General features: G+C 38.8%; 1 protein-coding gene across 1 annotated transcript in view; it reads left to right on the top strand.

Moving 5' to 3' along the window:
• CBL (Cbl proto-oncogene) overlaps window positions 1–11,738 on the top strand; it is a 30,106-nt gene extending 18,368 nt beyond the window's left edge. The window contains exons 5-16 of the mRNA XM_064634600.1: window positions 993–1,114; window positions 1,571–1,708; window positions 2,278–2,365; window positions 2,748–2,879; window positions 3,244–3,447; window positions 4,821–4,952; window positions 5,593–5,955; window positions 6,816–6,910; window positions 7,376–7,531; window positions 7,971–8,074; window positions 8,394–8,576; window positions 11,257–11,738. Coding sequence (XP_064490670.1) covers window positions 993–1,114; window positions 1,571–1,708; window positions 2,278–2,365; window positions 2,748–2,879; window positions 3,244–3,447; window positions 4,821–4,952; window positions 5,593–5,955; window positions 6,816–6,910; window positions 7,376–7,531; window positions 7,971–8,074; window positions 8,394–8,576; window positions 11,257–11,537 — 1,998 coding nt within the window. The 3' untranslated portion in view covers window positions 11,538–11,738. The remainder of the gene's footprint in view (window positions 1–992; window positions 1,115–1,570; window positions 1,709–2,277; window positions 2,366–2,747; window positions 2,880–3,243; window positions 3,448–4,820; window positions 4,953–5,592; window positions 5,956–6,815; window positions 6,911–7,375; window positions 7,532–7,970; window positions 8,075–8,393; window positions 8,577–11,256) is intronic.
• Window positions 11,739–22,695: the final 10,957 nt, after the last annotated feature.

Genomic DNA, 22,695 nt, shown 5'->3' with positions numbered 1-22,695 from the left:
TAGGAGGTAAAATCCTAACCCAGAGTCTTTAATAGTGCTAAATTAAAAAATGCAGCTTCTGATGGTACAATTGGGTATTTAGAAGAACAATCACTTACTTCTTTGGCTCTGACTTGCCTTTTCCCATGTGATAGGGTGGGTTGTAATTAAGATATGTCTAGATGAAAAATTCCCATGTTTGGTGTTGCAATGTAGCTGATCTCATTCAGTATTTTTTCCAGCTATTGTACATAGAGAACAAGTCAAGAGTTGCTGCAAATTCCAAGAGATGCAAAGTTCTTAGGCAGTGCTGATACCTTGTTGTGGGCAAGTTAAAAAATTCAGAAAAATCGGATGAGATTTACACACCCAAGTCCTTCTTAAGGTTGAGAGCTTTCAAATTGTTATTGTGACTTTTGGGGTGTTATTTTAAGGGATATTTAACACGTGTGTTATTTATTCAGATCTCAGACTAGCCAGCAATCCTTGCCACACCCTGGTGAGGTTGGGTGGTTGAGGAACAGTCACAAGTTACAGACAGTGAAACTGAGACAAAGAGAAGAGGTCACTGTCCTGAGGCCATTTAGGAAGTGTTGGAGATCAGACTACTCCGTGGTTTCTGGTGCTGTGCATCACCTCATTAAACCCTTGACTTTATCCCTGTCTCAGGAGTGAGTCACTGTCTCTGCAGAAGCAGCCCAGTTGATAGCTGTTCCTGAGCTGGGACCTCAGGGCCTTCTCCCTTAGTATTTATTAAAGAAGTTTTGATTAAGGTCTGTCTTAGATGATGGTTTTATCACCAACAAGAGAAATGGTTTTATCACCAACAAGAGAAGAACCCAAACGCTCAGTGCTGCATGGGAATGGATGGTTTGGTTCCTCTGCTGGATTTATGGTGGAGTAAGAAGCCTGTTCCTACAACTGAAGAACTGACCCCTTTGATGAAGGGCTGTTGTGTGTGTTGACACCTCTCAGGAGTGAGTGGTTAATCTCTTTCTGTGTTGCTCCCACAGCCGTGGTCGTCCTTGCTCAGGAACTGGAACAGCCTGGCAGTGACTCACCCTGGTTATATGGCATTCCTGACCTATGACGAGGTGAAGGCCAGGCTGCAGAAGTTCATTCACAAACCTGGCAGGTTCGTGCTCAGTGTTTTGGATGGTTCTTACTGACACCACTGATCACTGCCCCTGCTGAGCTGACACTCCTGGCTGGGCAGGAAGGGCCACGGGGTCGTTTCTGGGGGTTATATGGTCACTTCTGTGCTGCTTTTAGAAATGGAAACCTTGTCTAGTCTGCTTGTGGGTTTTGGTGTTTGTTGGGTTTTTTAAAGTTAACGTCAAACAAATGGTTTTAAGGATGTTAACTTGTCCTGCTCTGGGTTTAATGTCACCTGGATGCTTTTCTCACCTCATATCACATTACAAAGTTCCCCTTTGATCTGCCTGGGGGTCAGTGGAGAAAAGCTGGTATAAATCATCAAGTTATTCCTGATTTTTATTTGCTGTCTGGAGACAGCCAGGCCCAAAGGCTGCCTGCTTGACATTGAATCTCTTGTGTTTGCTGCGAGCTGAAGTTTCTTTCCCTTCCTCAGTTACATTTTCCGGCTGAGCTGCACCCGCCTGGGGCAGTGGGCCATCGGCTACGTCACTGCAGATGGGAACATCCTGCAGACCATCCCCCACAACAAACCCCTTTTCCAAGCACTGATCGATGGCTTCAGGGAAGGCTTGTAAGTACCTCTGTCAAAATTCACACCTCAGTTCAATTGGGAGTGGTCCCATTGCTGCCAGTGGAATAATTCGTATATTGAGCTATTTTGGCACAGTTGTCTTTGCTGCCCTCTGCAGTGGCAGGTGGTAAATGTGCAGCAGTGTTTCCCTTGTCATAGATCCCTTTTTAGTCAAGCCTTTAATTTGAGCAACAGCCACTGATGTTATGGCATCAGTTTTCTTATTCTTGATATTACAATTATTATTATATATATATATTATATAGGATGATTTAAGAAGAATAGTCTGGGACCATAACATCCTGTTTAAAATAAAAATTGCTGCCAGGAGGGACAACAAACTTCTTTTTATTTTTAAGAATAACATATTTGGGTTTTTTTTGGATCATCATATTCTTCCAAAACCTTCTGAATTCAGAATACCTTGAATTCCCATCCCTCACTTCTCACCTTCATCCTTTCTTTCCTTCACCATCCCCAAAATATCCCTGATTTCTGTATGTGTGTAGTTATGCATGTGTGTACATGCACATATAGAGAGAGAGCTTTTTTTTCCCAACTGCTTCCAGTTATTTATTTCCCGATGGCCGAAATCAGAATCCTGACTTGACTGGCCTGTGTGAGCCCACACCTCAGGACCACATTAAAGTTACACAGGTGAGTAAAATGTCCTATCCCATCAAACTCCCAATTTCTAGCCTCATTTAGCTATTTCCACAAGTCTGTCACACTTGGCATTCCCAAGTTTGTTTTTAAGGCCTCTGTATTTTACAGGAATTACAGAAATCTTTGAATGGTAGGGATGGGCAAAGACATATTTAAAGGGTTTATTTTTAGAATGTTCTGCCAAGTATTGATGCTTTTGTGCCATTCAGCATGTCTTGAGCCTTGCTTTTCTTGGGACACTTAAGTGAAAAACTGAGATAATTTGAAGTCCACTTTCTTCAGAGCTCGATACATAAAATTATAGTAAAATCTTTGCAGATTTCTGTTCTTTTTATTTTATGGCATCACCCGTGTCTGTCTGTCTTTCCCTAAGGAACAATATGAGCTGTACTGTGAGATGGGCTCCACCTTCCAGCTGTGTAAAATCTGTGCTGAGAACGACAAGGACGTGAAGATTGAACCTTGTGGCCACCTGATGTGCACGTCCTGCCTCACGGCGTGGCAGGTAAGGCATCCCCTCTGCTCTCAGGGAAGCTCCTGGCTCTCTCACACTCCAAACTGGGCAGTTTCCTGCAGGTGTGGAGATAAAACAGCAGAACTGAGGACTGGAGCTCACAGTTCAGTAATATCAGTGCATCAGAAGCAGTTTAGATCTGCTGGAATAGGCAGAAAGTGTGAGAACTTGCTAAAAAGCCGTTTTTCTTCTTCAGGGAGAAAATACTCTGTATTTGTAGCACAGTTTGCCTTTGTCTCCCTGTCAGTTGGAAGGTACCTGCCAAAAAGCAGGTTTAAACCTCACTGTGTGTTAACCACGTGTTTAATTCCTGCATCCCAACGGTGCTGTGACAGATGCCCTCTCTTCCCTGCAGGAATCAGAGGGCCAGGGTTGTCCTTTCTGCCGCTGCGAGATCAAGGGCACGGAGCCCATCGTGGTGGATCCCTTCGACCCCAGGGGAGGAGGAGGATTGTCCCGGCAAGGGGCAGAGGGAACTCCCTCCCCCAGTTACGATGATGATGAGGATGACAAGGCTGATGATTCCCTCTTCATGATGAAGGAGCTGGCTGGTACCAAAGTAAGGTCCCTGCAGTGGGTGACAGAAGGTCTGGCAGTGCATTTGCCCACCAGTTTCCTGTGGTTTTAGTGATTTGTGCCTGTGAGAGTCATCAAACCTTATAAAGGGAAAAGATCCTACTCATTATGGAAAACAGGGATTTAGGTTCAGTTTGGTGAGTTAAGTTCACACTGTCAGTTTTATTAAAAACACTTGGAATCCTTTGATCTCTGGTGTATTGAAAGAATCCCTGGAAGGGTGAAAAGGGCTGGCCTGACCTGTGGGAATGGCAGGTGTAGGTCTGTAACACTCCTCTGTGTGTTGGCCACACTGCCTTTGATTTACCAGCCAGAGTTCACCCAGATCAGCACAAATCCCTCCAGTTTTCCCCAGTGGTGAGCACAGCCAGGCAGGCACAGCCTTCCCAAGGTCCTGATGACTAAACAGGGTAGAGGACAGGCTGTTTTGCTGAGGAAGTCAATTTGACTGTCAGCTTTTTATGTGGTGCCTGATAAGTGTACATAATAAAGGTGTGATACCTCTGCCATTAGTGCTGCTTCCCTCCAGGAGCTGTGTATAAGGCAGACATTTTTTAGGGATCCCTGTGTGGCTTTTTCCTAAAATCTCATCGCTGCTCTTGCACTGTTTTACTGCATAGGGAAGTGGGTTTGAATTTGGCTAATTTTTAATAGTTGAATCAACTAAAATAAGCTGCGTTTTCTGGTCAGAAAGAATATTTTGCTCTGGTTTACCTGTAGTCTTATTTGTCTTTATCTTCCACTCTGTGAAGTAATGTACTAAACACTATTCCTGGGGGTAGTTTATTTATACATATCTTGGGGAAGCAAAGCAATTTCCTTGGTGAGACATCCTGTCAGGGTGTGGAGTAGGATGGTACTCTGTTGGCATTAGTGAGTCCAAACCTGTGTAAAGCTTTTCAAAGTTAGAAAGCACAAACTTTGCTTGTAAAAAGAGAAAATAAAGAGAAGAAGAGGCACTGTTCTGATTTGTTAGGTGGAAAAACACCTTTCTAGGGACAAAAATGGGGTGATTGCTGCACCAGCCCTGACACTGTAGTTGAGGCAGTTTGCACAGTGACAGCAGGTTTTGCAGCAGCTCGTGCCCTCTGGTGTCCAAAAGCAGCTTGTTCCTGCTCAGGCAGATTTGTTACTCCAACCAAACAGCTTGGCTTGTGTTGCTAAGTGTGTGTTTTCAGGGCTTGCTGCCTGTCCTGTGCACTGCCTTCATTACCAGCAGTATAATTGTTTATCACAGAGTGATTTGTCATCAATATTGCAGCCAGTGTGAGTCACAGAGATTTAAAGCCTCTCTAGAGGAAAGGAGCTCTGCTGCATCGAGTCATCTGTTGATTTTCCCATTTTTCCCTGTCTCAGGTGGAGCGTCCTCCCTCTCCCTTCTCCGTGGCTCCACAGGCTGCCCTTCCTCCCGTGCCACCCCGACTGGATCTCCTGCAGCAGCGAGTGTCCAACCCCCCCGGGGCTTCCAGCCCTGGCACCACTTCCAAGGTCAAACACACCTTTTGCCCTTTCAGCTCTGATTTTCAGGGAGAAGCAGCATAAAGAACTTTTCTTCACGATTTTTTTCCATCGAGCATTTTATTCGGATAAAAAACTAAAGAATTAAATGTGGGTGGGTGGGAGGAGTGAACTGGCTTTGTGCTTGATCAGCAGGAGGCAGCAGGATGATCTTGGTGGCGTTTGTTTATTGCTTGTTGAGATACAGCAGCAGTTCTTCATCTGGTTTGGATGAAGTAATGAAATGATGAAAGTCCAGGCAGAAGAAAAGATCTATTTTTAAGAATATTCATTGCTGACTGCTGGCTGTTAACTTGTATAAATAACCCACAACTGAATCGCTTTTTTAATGATTTGGTAGGCTTTGTTTGGAATCCCATCTAATGCTGCTGTGAGCTCTTGTTCTCCTCCAAGAGAAAGAATCTGGGCTGTTTGGGGTGTAGTGCACATAGTTGCTGTGTTATCTCTTCGAGCCTGTGGAGAAGGTGTGGACATATCTCCACATCCCCTGAGATAACTCCTTGTAAAAACAGATAAAAAAGAAATACAAACCAAAACTCTCCCTCCCGTTTATCTTTTATGGCTGGGCCTACCTGTGTTAAGCAATCTCTTGCATTTTTGTGCCCTGCAGGCCACCCCTGGTGCTCTCCACAAGGACAAACCTCTGCCAATCCCCCCCACGCTCCGAGACCTCCCCCCGCCGCCGCCTCCGGACCGGCCGCATTCCATGGGGAACGAGGGGCGCCCTCAGAGGAGACCCCTGCCCTGCACCCCGGGGGACAAACCCCCCCCGCTGCCCTCCAACCGTCAGGGGGACCTGTGGCCATCCAGACCCATCCCCAAAGCCCCCCCTGTGGCCGTGAGCCCCGGGGACCCCTGGGCTGGCAGAGAACTGTCCAACAGGCACTCGCTTCCCTTCTCCCTGCCCTCCCAGATGGACTCCAGGGCTGACAGCCACCGGCTCGGGAGCACCCTCAGCCTGGACAACCCAGGGGTGAGTAGACCTGGCAGAGCTGGGGGTGATCTGTGAGAAAATCAGCCTTCCAAGGTGCCCTCTGCTCACGCTGAACGCTGTGATCCTGTGCCAGGGGAGAGATGGAAAGGGACTGGTGGATGCCAGGCAAGGGGGCACTTCTTAGGGAAGTGCTTTTGTACCTCTTGGGGGCAAGGCTGAAGTGCCAGTTTCAGATGCATGATCATTGTCCCCCTTTCAGTTTTGGAAGGCTGGGAATGCTTTCCTTTGGGAGCTGGTGTGCTGAAAAAGCCTGATTTACTCTGCTGGTTTTTGAGCCCTGAAAAGCATGCACAAAATAGCTGTGATGGATTGAACACAGTAAAATCTGAGTTTAGTTTGGATCTGTTAATGCACTGGGCACTGTTACCAGTGCTGAGGAGTCTCTATTGTTCTCAAAAAAAAATTGCAGGCAGTTTTGCTTTCCTCGATTCCATTTCCTTAATTTTTCCTTTTAATATCTCCAGCTCTCTAAAATAGAAAGCAAGGACGTTTTTAGCCAGATTGTCTAGGAAAATTGCACTTGCACAGTTGCCACCCTGTCTGCCTGTGTGTGTGCTTGTCTACATCCTTTTCCTCTTGTCCCCCATTTTTGGCCTATTTCAGCTGAATTTGCCAAGGCCATTGGAATCTCAAAAGATAGGAAGTTCCTCCTGCAGGAAAGTCCCTGCTTGTGTCCTCACTGAGGGAAAACTGTCACAGAAGTCCTGGATTTCTAAGTAAATGCTTTGGAATAAAGGAAGATGCTTCATTCCCTCAGGGGATTTGCTGAATGACTGGCTTTGCAGCTGCACTGGTATTTGTGGTGTTTCTGATTCCTCTTTGGAATTCTTCTCTTTCAGAGCTCCAACAGTGGTCCAGCAGCAACCTCAGAGTGTGAACACCCCAAAATTAAACCCTCCTCGTCTGCCAATGCCATCTACTCCTTAGCTGCCAGGTCTCTTGTTTTCTTTTATAATTTACAGAGTGGTGCTGGTGCCAGGGGCAGAATTTGACACAACTCTGTCAGCCTTCATTTCGTTCCTGACAGACTCAAAACACACAGTCTGGGGAAAGCAGATGAAATCAGATCCCAGAGAGCTGTGGGGAGTGGTGCTAGTTCCCCTTGGCTGTGGCAGTAGGAAACAGGCTCCAGTTGCCATCAGCTCTTCCATGAATCCAGTTTTGAGTTGGTCTGCATGTGAAGTGGGTGATGTGAATTTATATGATACTGTCACCTCCTTCTGCACAGTGACCTTGAAGTCCTGAAAACCACTTTATTGCTTTAGACAGAATTGCTGTAACATGACTGCACTGTGGATTTGAAAGGGCACTTTGACAGTATTTAGATGTATGAGTATCTAAATGTTATATTTATGTAAATGTTCTTCTGGTGTTTATATGTTGTTTCTTCTGCCTCCAGACCACTGCCTGTACCAAAACTGCCTCCTGGGGAGCAGTCTGAGAGCGATGAGGACACTGAATACATGTCACCATCCTCTCTCCCTGTGGTGCCTCCAGGTCCTGCTGTACAAAAACCAGAGATGAAAATGCCTTTGGAAGTGACTCAGAGTTTACGGTGAGGCTCTGTGTGTCTGTCACAGCTCTGGGACAGCAGGGTGGGGATTTCACTTGCTTGGTTCTCTGAATTCCCCCAGTGATGTTCACCAGATCTAGGCTAAAATAACTGTAAAGGAATTTTTTGCAGAGTCCTTACACAGCATTAAAGGAGTCAGATAACCCCTTCCCCCTCTCCCTGCTAATAACCTCTTGAGAGCAGAAACAACTGAAATTCAAAACTCAAAATGCAGTGTTTTGGTGGTATCAGTTGATCTATTTTGAGATGAGATGCTGCACTGCAATAGACGTTATTAGAGCATTTTTCTGGAACAAATATGTCACAGAAGAGTGGTGATTTCACTTTGAAACAAAATCTGTGCAGAATGTCAGTCACAGAGACGAGGTGGAGGTGGTGGCCACTGTCTCTGGTGCCAAGGGCAACGTGTTCTCTCCCTCAGAGTTTTGGACTGTGAGCAGCAGCCAGAGGGTTCCATGTATGAAGCAATGTACAACATTCACTCCCAAGCAGCATCCTCTGCTTTCGAGCCTGTCAACACTTCTGGTGAGTGGGTGTGCTAACAAACAACTGAGAAACTGGGGCACAATGGATTGATCCCAGTTGGAACAGCATTTTCAGCTGAACAGAGTAACATTTGCTTTTGTTATTAAAATAGCTGTGGAAATATCTGGGTCTGTGTACTGCATCTATCAAGTATTTTTAACCTAATGCTCCCTTCTGGAAAGAGCTTCCACTGAAGGTGTGGTTTTAGCAGCAGAACCTTGAGTTCTGTGTCCTGTCAGTGTTTTTGGGGGGTGTGGGGGAACAGAGTCTGCTTGAGAGACTCCGAGTCCCAGAGCTCAGGATGTGCCTCCCGTTCCAGATGAAGGGGATCTGGCAGCAGCCACTGCCAGCAACGGCCCTGAAGAGTCAGAAAATGAAGAGGATGGTTATGACATCCCCAAACCACCACTCCCAGTTGCCCTTGCTCGTCGCACACTGTCCGATATCTCCAATGCCACTCCTGCCTTCAGCCGAATGTCCTTGGAAAACGACCCTGGGACAGGTTAGAGGGCACTTCTGGCTTTCTCTGCGTCTTTGAAACTCGTGCCACTCGCTCGAGGTTTTGGGTGTAAGCTGTAAAATCAGGTTTACAAGGCAGAATCACACTCACTCTTGGGTGTTTGGTTTGATTTACGGCTTGGAATACACTGCCTTGGTCATTTAATCACTGAGCTGGAAAATCACTTTGAAATCACAATTAGAAAAGCCTCTCCTGAGCCTAAGGAATATTCCTTAGGCCACTGTGCTTTTGTATCAGGGTGTACCAAGGCAACCATCCCTGGAAGTGTCCAAAGCCACATTGGACAGGGCTTGGAGCAAGTGGAAGGTGTCCCTGCCTATGGCAGGGGGTGGAACGAGATGAGCTTTAAGATCCCTTCCAAGCCAAACCGTTGTGTGACTCTATCCCTGTTCCAGGTGAGAGATGCCAGTGCTGGCCTTGCACAGCCTGTGCCTCAGTGCCTGCAGATGGCACAAGTGTTCTGTCTGATGCTCTCAGTTCCTCTGAGCAGGGACCCAGTGGCTCAGCAAGGTCAGCTTTTTGTCCCCCGGGAGTAGGGGACATCGTGTCCTTCTGGCTGCAAGGCACATTCTCAGAGGGGAAAAAACTAAAGCCTCATTTCTCCAAGAACCTTTCTGAATAATGCATGACTTATTCCCTACAACTGCCCAGCAACTCTTAAGGAAGCTCTGAAAAACTTCCTGTTGGGGGGCTTTCAGCATGTTTGAACATGCTGGGGATTTGCCAAGGAAGAGGAATGATTTTCTTGTTCCTTCTGGAGGCAGAGCCTCCTGTACCCAGAACCACCTACCCCAGTGAGACTTCTGTTCATTTGCTTCATCATTCTCCTTCCCTGAGCCTCTGTCCTTCAGCAGAGGAGAGTTTCCTAGTGCAGAGAAGTTCATTAGCCTTTTGCCACTCCTCCCTGCCTCCCTTTTTGAGCCTGGCACTGTGTCTGGAGAACGTGGCTGAAAGGGATGAGGAGGGACAGAGAGGGAGTCACATCCCCCTCCCAGATGAAGTACTGAGCTTAATCACTGACACTTCTTTGTTTTGACAGCCCTGAAATAACAGTGCTGTTGTCCTGCCTTGGTGTTAGGAGCTCTGCTAATGGAAAATGTGGGAATGCTGATTGTTGCTGCTGTGGGAAGCATAGGCACTGTGCAAGCAAGCCTGAGCAGTGTGGGATACATCTTGGCAGATTTATGTTCTCGTGCCTTGTGCCCTGCAGTTTGGTTTATTAATCATTTACCAAAAAAGCTGTCCTGGTAGTTGTCCTTTCAGATTGACCTGTGGTCTCTGAAATTTGATCCAGTTCAAGCTGAAACAGCTATTTCTCAAAAGGCACTTCAGGGGAGAGGAGTGGGCAGACCTTTTTCTTACATGTACAAAAGGCTTTTTATGTGTGAGAAGCTTGTCCTGTGAACATTAGTGAGCTGAACTGCCTTGTGGTTAGTGAGGAAGGCTCAGGGAATTTGTTTCCTGAAGAGCCTTCTCTATCTTAGTGCTTTTGGTGCAAGTTTTTCAGAAAAGCCCCACAATGGTGCCTCTCTGAGCAGGGCTACAGTGCCCACTCTTAAAAAGGGATTGCTGGGACTTGTCTGTTGTGCTGCTGGAAAACTCCAGAGAATGCCCTGAGGAGTTTTTCCAGAAGACAAATAAGACTTTCTCTAAGGTGATGTCAGATATCCATGCAGAAAAGCTTCCTGTGATTGGCAGTAAATGCTTTCTGCAGCGATACAGGAGGTCAGAATGCCAAAATTACCACATTAACACATTAAGCAACGTGACTTTTGCCTTGGAGAGTTTGGTGACTCGTTTGGTTTATTGGCTCTTCTTTTCTCTTCCCAGAAGGGCATGATGTGGCTGCTGGGCACTGCCTCATCTGAATGACTAAGGGAAAGGCAGAACAGGCTGAGCTTATTGATCTGCCCTGGCTGCAGCCGTTGGGCAGGGTGAGCTCCAGCAGGGGAACAGGAGAACATTCAGCTGCTGACCCTTCAGAGAGCAGAATTCAATTGCTGGAGCATTTGTGGTGGCTGAGCTGTGACTGATAGAGCTGGCTTTGTGCACACCCTCCCTTGGCACTCTGCAGCATGCACAGCAGGTCTGAGAGGAGAGATCAGCTCAGCTGGGGGGGTTCTGTCTCATTCCAGAAGGAAATGGGATGTTGGATAAAGAGTTGCATATTCTGTCACTTCTTTTCCCAGCAAATCTCTGCTGCTTATTCTAAGGCTGATATCTGAGCTCTGCTCACCCACATTGAACCCATGACATTTTTTTCTATTTATGTGGTCTTATCTTAATAAATGAGCCTGATGTGACTTGCTGATCAAAAACATCTCCACGTAGCAGGTTTTGCACACAAGAGGGGAAGCTGAGCTGACTGGAAGGAAGGATGAGCTGGTTGGGCACTGGAAATGGATACTCTCAGACACATGATGTGACTCCTGGGGATGGTCCTGTGAAGGGCTAAGGATTGGACTCGATGATCCTTCCAGCTCAGCCTATTCTGGGATTCCATGAGGTGGTTGGAAGGAAGGCTGAGCTGGTTGGAGAAAGCGCCAGAGCTCAGCGACAGGTTTTTTGAAGTGCCATTTATCAGCCTAATGTCATTCCCTCTTTGTTCCAGGCCAAAATTACACGTCCTTGTTTCAAGTGCTGCCTTCATTTCTCCTTCCAGGTTTTTCAGATGGCTCCCAAGTTCCGGAGAGGCCGCCAAAGCCGCTGCCCCGGCGGATAAATTCCGAGCGGAAAGCCGGGAGCTGCCAAGCAGGAGGAGCCAGCAGTGGGGCCAGCTCATCCCTGCAGCTCTCCAGCGAGATCGAGAACCTCATGAGCCAAGGCTACTCATATCAGGACATTCAGAAAGCCCTGGTCATTGCACATAACAATATTGAGATGGCCAAGAATATTCTCCGGGAGTTCGTCTCCATTTCCTCCCCTGCTCACGTGGCCACATAGCACAGGACACCTCCACACCTACAACTTCTGTGGACCAACTGCCTGGGCAGCTGTGGCCCAGCTGTGCACCAAAGGGGAAGGGGGTTCCTTTAGAGACTTCGTGCTGAGGTCAGTCCTGCCTCTCAAAGAGAATCAGTTGTCAGGTTTTTGTGGTTCCAGATTTCAAAGCAGAGGAATGAAATGGAGCAGAGTGGTGTTTTATACAGTGTAATGTCTTGGAGTCCTTTACCCCTACCTCTTGTCTGGGAGAACAGATTTATTTCCAGGGTGTTGGTGGAGAAAAGTGTCGTGACAAGGGACCCCCGAGCCCATGCCCTGGAGGCTGTTGGGGGAGTGTTTTGTGCTGTGAATTTTAAGTGAATGCTCAGAGAAACAAAGAGTCTCGAGGTCGGTGTGGTGTGTCCTGTGGTTCATGGTACTAGGTTTGGATCTGTTCGCTGCTGTGTGTCTGGCTCAGGCTTTTTAGAGCAGCTGGGAGGTCACTTTCTGCTGGGAATAAATAGGAGACCTTGGAAGAATCGTTTGATTGCTTCCTCTTTGCCACGGCGTGTCCCTCTTGCCTGTACTAATAGCAGTTATTGCCTGTGATTCCAGCCCTCCCTTGCTGTGTGGAGATAGCAGGAGCAGCTCCTGTCAGGGGTTTTGATCCTGGCAGTGCTGGGAGTTGGATTTCCCTCCTGTGTGTGCTGTCTTGCAGCACTGGCAGCACCAGATTCCAGGCAGCTGGAAGTGCCAGGAGTTTGGCATGTTTTGGAGGGATGGGAAGACTTTGAGGGAGAGCAAAGAACTGGCTGCTGCTTCTCCTCCCTTTTTTTAGCCTTGAGCATTTTGTGCTTCAGTGCTCAAACTTGACTGTGGCCCCGCTGGGCTCGAGCAGCTGTCACCAGACACTCTTTCCTAGGAATGTTGCACCTGGTGAACATGATGTTTTATTTATCTTAATTGCATGGTGGCTGTTGCAGACTTAGTGGCCTTCACTCACATTCCATCACCTCCTTCAGAGAGCTTTTGCAGGAGCCATCTTCGTGCCAGGGTGTGTTGTGGAATTGGTAGATGCAGCTGATGTGTTTGTTGGGTATCTCACCTGCTTTGCAGTAAAAGAAATTGCAGCAGTTCCTCCTGCATGGCTGTCCAAAAAACGACATGGGGGGGCTCTTCTTTCCATTCCCATTGCTCTCAAGGTATTGCCAGATCTCGTGTTCAAACAGACCTGGGCAAATTCTGTGTTTGTAAAATGATCACGTGGCTTTAAAGGTCAGAACTCAGCTGTTACATTGGAAAAACCTGACCTGCAGACTCAGCTACTTAACTCTGTTCATGCAGGAGGAGTGGATGGTTCCTCTGGAGAGGATTTAAGTCAAGGAGGCATACACAGATCCCAGCTGACAGACTGTGCACACAGAGAGGCCCTTGGCCTTTGGAGCGTGTCCAGCATTATTTGCATCTCTCCCAGGTCAGCAGTGGTCAGTAGGCAAAGGGCTGCAACTTGGAATATTGCTGGAGTGATTCTGGCACTTGGATGCAGTTTGGCCTTTTGAAGAATCCAGAGGCTGGGCCCAGATCTCAGCCAAACGGCTGCAGTTGGCAGAGAGGAGTTAACAAGTGTTTGCAGAGGGAATTGAGCATAAAATGGTTTTTTTTATTAAAGTAGAGGTTTCTCCGTGGACCTGCAGCTTTGTGAATCGATGCAGTGGGTTCCAGGCAGTTTGAACTGTCTCTCTTTACTCCCCTCCTTTCTTGTAGTGAAGAGAACATTCTCAGAAACCGTAAGGGGATCTCCTGCAGCACTTGGAGGCCACCAGCACTTGCTATTTCGGGGCCAGGGCTGGGAGTTGCCAGTGCAGCAGCCTGGGGAGGTTGATGTCGTGGGCACAGGGCTGTGCAGGCACAGAGGGGTCAGGCACAGCCCCGAGCTGGGGCCCTGGGGAAGCTGCTGAGTTGTGGTGTCAGTGCCTCTTGCACTCGAGGAGCTTCCTCCTGTGCCCACTTCCTCTGCCAGTGTGGCTGTGGGAGCTGCTGGAGGAGCAGGTCCAGTGCTGGTGCTGAGGCAGGAACAGGCAGCTCTGGCTGTTGTGTCACACTGGGGAGCCTGAGCAGCCTGACAGTTCCTTGTCTGTCCTGGAGATCCAGGGAAACCCTTCTGTGAGGGAGTGCTGTGTTTGCTTTCCCTCCTTCTCACACTCCCCCCAGTGCTGCCCCCCAGCTCCTGTGGGTTTGGAGCCACTTTGTGTCTGCCCTGCTGTGTGAACTCAGTGCCAGTGTGTCCAAGGGGGACATGTGACTCTTGCCACTGCCCAGGCTGTGCCAGAGCCCAGTCCAGCCAGCTCCAAAGCCTTAACTCTTGTCTTGCACAGTGTGTGTGCTCAGACTAGTGATGCCCTGTCCCTTCATGGCAGGCTGGTTGTTAATGTCCCATTAACTCCTGCCTGGCAGAGCTGCTCCAGGCCTGTCTTTGGGGTTTATGTGCCAAGAGAGACCTTCCTCTGGGTGTTGTTCTGGGTGTTAGAGATTAGAGAGGGCAATCTTCGTGGCATGTATCACTGATTTTTCTGCATGTGTCCTTTCTGTGCACTGTTTTGTGTCTCAAGCTGATTTAGGAAACTTTTAAGTCTTGGCTTTTCTTCCTCAGACATGTAAGGATTTGCTAATTCCAGGGGGTGCAGCCATGCCTTGTGGCTGTGCTCTGCCAGCTCAGTCCAGGCACTGCACAGTGCATTATTCCTGGGGTTTTTTTTTCAGCCCAAGATTGATTGCTCTTCTTTCCCTTCACCTCCTTGCTCTTTATCCTTAAAAAATTACCTTCCTGATGCTCCTTTAAAAAGAAAACCAACCCAAATGTCTAGTGCCTTCCTCGAGGGAACGCTGCATCACCAGGCTGGACCCAGGAAAACCCATCCCTGTGGGAAAACCAAGAGCTGGACGAGCTGCAAAGAGCCCTTGAGCGTGAAACTGCTTGGAAAGGGGTGAAAAGAAGGAGCAAGAGAGCTGGGCAGCTGTCACTCCAACTGGGCCACTGTGTTCTGGAGCGTTTCAGAGGGGCTTGGGGACGTGCTGTGCTGGGACAGGAGGATTCAGGGCAGGAATCCCGAATATTTCCCTCTAAACCCCCCCGTGTGCATGTCCTTCCCCTGGGGAGCCGAGCCCAGCGTGCTGCTCCCTGCACTAGACTGAGGAGTTACTGGAGCTAATCCCGAGGCAGGGTCATTACTGTAAAGGGGGTTGGGTTTTTCTGGTTTTTTTCTGGTTGTTTTTTTTTTTTTTCTGGTTGTTTGTTATTTTTTAATTATTATTATTTTTATTTTTCAGTCGAGCAAGAAAAAAAAAAAATTTGCAACTCCCAGGGCGCTTCCTCCAAGGTGCCATTTTAAAAAAAAAAAAAAAAATTAAATTAGTGGAAAATAAGGACACTTATTTTTACAGATCCTCACAGAAATCTTTTTGTTTGTTTGTTTGTTTTGTTTTGTTTTGTTTTTAATTATTATTTTTATTTTAATTTTATTTTTCAATCGAGCAAGAAAAAAAAAAAAATTGCGACTCCCGGGGCGCTTCCTCCGAGGTGCCACTTTAAAAAAAAAAAATTAAATTAGTGGAAAATAAAGACACTTATTTTTACAGTTCCTCACAGAAATCTTCTTTTTTTTTGTTGTTTTTTTTTTGAGAAAAAATTCCCAGCGGAGGAGGAGGAACTGCTGCCGCTGTTGTTCTTTCTCTTGAACGACAAAAACACCCATTTGTAAAATATCAGTGTTAAAAAAAAAAAAGTTGAGATTTTCATGAAATATTTTAAAAAAAAAAGTATAATAGTGTCATTAATATAAAATTATAATAGCAGTATTTAATCCTTTCAGATCTGTAAAGAATAAGGAAAAACAGAAGGTAAATATTCTTACAGAGAGTAGCTGAGCTTTAAGGTTCACTTGGTTTAAAGTCCTCCTTTTGTTTGCAGAGGCATTGTTAATGTTTAGAGGTTATACTAATGTTATTTATTAATTGTTTCCATTCCTGTATGCTGCCCACTAAGAGCTTCTTTGTTTGGGATTTCATTCACCTGTGTCAGTAAAGAAAAAAAAAAAAGGAAACGAAACAAAGTTTTATTTTTAAATAAAATTTCCTTTGTTGTAGCAAATTGTTGTGTTGTGTTGGTTCTGTGAGTCCTGGGAAGAAGAATCTCCTGCTCCAGCCTGAGATTTATTTATATTTATAAATAAATATTTATTTATATCTCTATATATCTATTTATATCTTTATCTATATATAGATATAAAATACCTATCTCTATATAAAAATATAAATAAATATATATAAAAATCTATATATAAAATCTATATATAGATAAAAAATTCCTATCTCTATATAAAAATATAAATAAATATATATAAAAATCTATATATAAAATAACTATATATAGATATAAAATACCTATCTCTATAAAAATATAAATAAATATATATAAATCTATATATAAAATATCTATAGATATAAAATTCCTATCTCTATATAAAAATATAAATAAATATATATAAAAATCTCTACATAAAATATCTATATATAAATATAAAATTCCTATCTCTATATAAAAATATAAATCTCTATATAAATCTCTATATAAAATATCTATGCATAGATATAAAATTCCTATCTCTATATAAAAATATAAATAAATATATATATAAAATATCTATATATAGATATAAAATTCCTATCTCTATATAAAAATATAAATAAATATATATAAAAATCTCTGTATAAAATATCAATATATAGATATAAAATTCCTATCTCTATATAAAAATATAAATATATATAAATCTCTATATAAAATATCTATATATAGATATAAAATTCCTATCTCTCTATAAAAATATAAATAAATATATATAAAAATCTCTATATAAAATATCTATATATAGATATAAAATTCCTATCCATATAAAAAAATATAAATAAATATATATAAAAATCTATATATAAAATAACTATATATAGATATAAAATACCTATCTCTATAAAAATATAAATAAATATATATAAATCTATATATAAAATATCTATAGATATAAAATTCCTATCTCTATATAAAAATATAAATAAATATATATAAAAATCTCTTTATAAAATATCAATATATAGATATAAAATTCCTATCCATATATAAAAATATAAATAAATATATATAAATCTATATATAAAATATCTATAGATATAAAATTCCTATCTCTATATAAAAATATAAATAAATATATATAAAAATCTCTACATAAAATATCTATATATAAATATAAAATTCCTATCTCTATATAAAAATATAAATCTATATATAAATCTCTATATAAAATATCTATGCATAGATATAAAATTCCTATCTCTATATAAAAATATAAAGAAATCTATATATAAAATATCTATATATAGATATAAAATTCCTATCTCTATATAAAAATATAAATAAATATATATAAAAATCTCTATATAAAATATCTATATATAGATATAAAATTCCTATCTCTATATAAAAATATAAATAAATATATATAAAAATCTCTATATAAAATATCTATATATAGATATAAAATTCCTATCTCTCTATAAAAATATAAATATATATATAAATCTATATATAAAATATCTGTAGATATAAAATTCCTGTCTCCCTATAAAAATATAAATAAATATATATAAAAATCTCTATATAAAATAACTATATATAGATATAAAATACCTATCTCTATAAAAATATAAATAAATATATATAAATCTATATATAAAATATCTATAGATACAAAATTCCTATCTCCCTATAAAAATATAAATAAATATATAAAAATCTCTATATAAAATATCTATATATAAATATAAAATTCCTATCCATATATAAAAATATAAATAAATATATATAAATCTATATATAAAATATCAATAGATATAAAATTCCTATCTCTATATAAAAATATAAATATATATAAATCTCTATATAAAATATCTATATATAGATAAAAAATTCCTATATATAAAAATATAAATAAATATATATAAATCTCTATATAAAATATCTATAGATATAAAATTCCTATCTCTATATAAAAGTATAAATACATATAAAAATCTCTCTATAAAATATCTATGTATAGATAAAAAATTCCTATCTCTATATAAAAATATAAATAAATATATTTAAAAATCTCTCTATAAAATTTCTATATATAGATAAAAAATTCCTATCTCTATATAAAAATATAAATAAATATATATAAATCTATATATAAAATATCTATAGATATAAAATTCCTATCTCCCTATAAAAATATAAATAAATATATATAAATCTATATATAAAATATCTATAGATATAAAATTCCTATCTCTATATAAAAATATAAATAAATTTATATAAAAATCTCTATATAAAATATCTATATATAGATATAAAATATCTATCTCTCTATAAAAATAGAAATAAATATATATAAATCTATATATAAAATATCTATAGATATAAAATACCTATCTCTATCTAAAAATATAAATAAATATATATAAAAATCTCTACATAAAATATCTATATATAGATATAAAATTCCTATCTCTATATAAAAATATAAATAAATATATATAAAAATCTCTATATAAAATATATATATAAATATAAAATTCCTATCTCTATATAAAAATATAAATCTCTATATAAATCTCTATATAAAATATCTATAGATAGATATAAAATTCCTATCTCTATATAAAAATATAAATAAATCTATATATAAAATATCTGTAGATATAAAATTCCTATCTCCCTATAAAAATATAAATAAATATATATAAAAATCTCTACATAAAATATATATAAATATAAAATTCCTATCTCTATATAAAAATATAAATCTATATATAAATCTATATATAAAATATCTATGCATAGATATAAAATTCCTATCTCTATATAAAAATATAAATAAATCTCTCTATAAAATATCTATATATAGATATAAAATTCCTATCCATATATAAAAATATAAATAAATATATATAAAAATCTCTCTATAAAATATCTATATATAGATATAAAATTCCTATCTCTCTATAAAAATATAAATAAATATATGTAAAAATCTCTATATAAAATTTCTATATATAGATAAAAAATTCCTATATATAAAAATATAAATAAATATATATAAATCTATATATAAAATATCTATAGATATAAAATTCCTATCTCTATATAAAAGTATAAATATATATAAAAATCTCTCTATAAAATATCTATATATAGATAAAAAATTCCTATCTCTCTATAAAAATTTAAATAAATATATTTAAAAATCTCTCTATAAAATTTCTATATATAGATAAAAAATTCCTATCTCTCTATAAAAATATAAAGAAATATATATAAATCTATATATAAAATATCTATAGATATAAAATTCCTATCTCTATATAAAAATATAAATATATATATAAATCTATATAAAATATCAATATATAGATATAAAATTCCTATCTCTATATAAAAATATAAATATCTATAAATCTCTATATAAAATATCTATATATAGATATAAAATTCCTATCTCTATATAAAAATATAAATAAATATATATATAAATCTATATAAAATATCAATATATAGATATAAAATTCCTATCTCTATATAAAAATATAAATATCTATAAATCTCTATATAAAATATCTATATATAGATATAAAATTCCTATCCATATATAAAAATATAAATAAATATATATAAAAATCTCTCTATAAAATATCTATATATAAATATAAAATTCCTATCTCTATATAAAAATATAAATATCTATAAATCTCTATATAAAATATCAATATATAGATATAAAATTCCTATCCATATATAAAAATATAAATAAATATATATAAAAATCTCTCTATAAAATATCTATATATAAATATAAAATTCCTATCTCTATATAAAAATATAAATAAATATATAAATAAATCTCTCTATAAAATATCTATATATAGATATAAAATTCCTATCTCTCTATAAAAATATAAATAAATATATGTAAAAATCTCTATATAAAATATCTATATATAGATAAAAATTCCTATCTATATAAAAATATAAAATATATATAAAAATCTCTATTATATTTTTATATAGAGAGATATAAAATAGATACTATATAGATATTTTATATATAGATATAAAATACTCTTTTTTATATATAGATAGATATAAAACACTTTTATATATAGATATAAAACACTTTTTTATATATAGATATAAAATAGCTATTTTATAACTATTACCACAATTATCTGTTAAATTCAAGTGGATAATGACAAATTTCAGTCTAATAAAACATATTCCAAGGAATGATTGAACAAAATCTATAATCCATCAGGAGCAAGAAGGGCATTAACAGGGGGGGTATTTTTACATTGCATGGAATTCCTAGAATTATATATAATATATCCTAAGGTAGGATATATTGTACATTAATAAAAAATATCAGAATTATACACAATTGAATAAATATATTAATATATGGGAACCTACAGGAACTGAACACACATGACTGTATATTCATATATATTAATATGTGGATCTATTACACACAGAGGAGATCTGATGAAGCCCAAATTAGCTAATTAGATCATTTGGGGAGGGGCAACTGGAGTCGAGGGAGATGTCACTGGGGGGGTCTAATGACATGGGGGGTTACCTGAGGTCATTTCAGTCCCCAAAAATTGGATTTTGGGGTCAAATGAGGTCACTGGGGTTACTTCAGGTCATTTGAGCCTGAAAAATTGGATTTTGGGGTCAAATGAGGTCACTGGGGTTACTTCAGGTCATTTGAGCCTGAAAATTGGATTTTGGGGTCAAACGAGGTCACTGGGGTTACTTGAGGTCATTTGAGCCCGAAAATTGAATTTTGGGGTCAAATGAGGACACAGAGGGGTTACTTGAGGTCATTTTAGGCTCTGATAATTGGTCCAGGGGTCAAATGAGGTCACTGGGGTTACTTGAGGTCATTTGAGCCTGAAAATTGGATTTTGGGGTTAAATGAGGTCACTGGGGTTACTTGAGGTCATTTGGGTCTGAAAAATTGGATTTTGGGGTCAAACGAGGTCACTGGGGTTACTTGAGGTCATTTGAGCCTGAAAAATTGGATTTTGGGGTCAAATGAGGTCACAGAGGGGTTACTTTGGGTCATTTTAGGCTCTGATAATTGGCCCAGGGGTCAAATGAGGACACTGTGGTTACTTGAGGTCATTTGAGTCTGAAAAATTGGATTTTGGGGTCAAATGAGGACACTGGGGTTACCTGAGGTCATTTGAGCCCAAAAATTGAATTCTGGGGTCAAATGAGGTCACTGGGGTTACTTGAGGTCATTTGAATCTGAAAAATTGGATTTTGGGGTCAAATGAGGTCCCAGAGGGGTTTCTTGAGGTCATTTGGGGCTCTGCTCGCTGTTCACGAGGTCCAGTGATGACACAGGGGTGCAAAGAGGGCTCCAAGGGGTTCATTAACATCGACTGGGGCCAAACGAGAGGGGGCCCGTGGGGGCAGTGATCAAGGAGTGTCAGCCCAGTGAAGTGGAGTCCAAGGTCTGAGGTGTATTTTATTAATGTTTCATTAGCAATATTAGTTTCTTAGCTTTATTAGTGCTCCTTAGCACATCCCAGAGCTGTTATCACAGTGCTGTGGCAGAACCAGGTACCACTGCAGCAACAGAATTTATTTATTGGGGTCTTATTGTTGTCTGCCAGAGCCTGAAAATATAATTCTCTGAAAGGACTTGCTCAGTTCTAATACTGTGATTATTGATGAATAATTAATGTATCTACAGGAGCTGCTCATAGAGGCAGTTATTGAGTTGTTGGTGTCCACTGGAATCCCCTGGGAGAGTTGGTTTTACCATTATTCTTGTTTTTAACAGCTGTGATTAACAGATAATCCTGTTTATTGACTACATTAGTCTAAAATATTAACAGCTACTACAGGCCCTAACATTTACTATTATTAATTCAGTTATTCAATATATTGATAACCCACAGCTATTTCAGCCATTATTGTATCTATTAAAATCTAATAGTTCTCTAATAGCAGTTACAATGGCTGGGCCTAAAATTACCTATGAGAATGTATTTATAGATTTATTAGTATCTAAAATAGCTGACACAAAGATCTTTTCTTGTACAATCTTCTAGTGTCTAATAATATTGTTATTCTTTAAATTGTTAATTTAGGGAGAGAAATACAATAGTTTAGCAGAATGTGTAAGAGAATCCACTTGGAATTATCAGTGGTAGTTATTATCTATTATTCCAATTATCTATTAGAATTATTAGAACTGACTTATTAGTACATTTAGTAGCTAGAAATACAATCCTGTATGATATAATTTGTTCTATTAAAAGATTCTCCTAATCACATAATACTGTTGAAATTCTCTATTAAAAAGCTATTACTGTCAGCATCCAATAAACTAACTACCACTTTGTATTTAGTGTTCATAGCAGTTATTGCCACCAATTAAAAATTCTCCATTAAAATCCATCAGAATGTATCAATAAGACATATTACAATAAGGTATATTATCAATAAGACATATTACAATAAGGTATATTATCAATAAGATATATTATCAGTAAGATATATTAAAATAAGATATATTATCAATAAGATACTGGGAACTAAAGTAGTTCAGATATGAATAACAGTATCTATTAAATTCTTTAAGGGAAAAACCATTAATATTTATTAGTATCTGTGGTGGCTAATTAATACAATTATCTACTGTAATGTCTAGATTCTATCAGAATAAATCAATTCTATCAGAACAAATCAATCTAGTTATTGGTTTATCTGTGATCAGTTATTAGGATCTATATTAGCTATTAATACACCTAATAGTATATTAGCTATAAATATAACAATTATTATATATTAATTAATTATATATATTTATATTATATTATATCATATCATATTATAATATATTATATTAATTATATATGTATTATATTAATTATATTAATTATATTAATTATATTAATTATATTCTATTTATTCTATTCTATTCTATTCTATTCTATTCTATTATATTATATTATATATTAATTATATATATTTATATTATATTATATCATATCATATTATAATATATTATAT

The sequence above is a fragment of the Pseudopipra pipra genome, chromosome 23, assembly GCF_036250125.1.
Source record: "Pseudopipra pipra isolate bDixPip1 chromosome 23, bDixPip1.hap1, whole genome shotgun sequence".
Taxonomy (NCBI): domain Eukaryota; kingdom Metazoa; phylum Chordata; class Aves; order Passeriformes; family Pipridae; genus Pseudopipra; species Pseudopipra pipra.
Note: the sequence above shows the minus strand (reverse complement) of the source record. Positions and strands in the feature narration are given on the sequence as shown.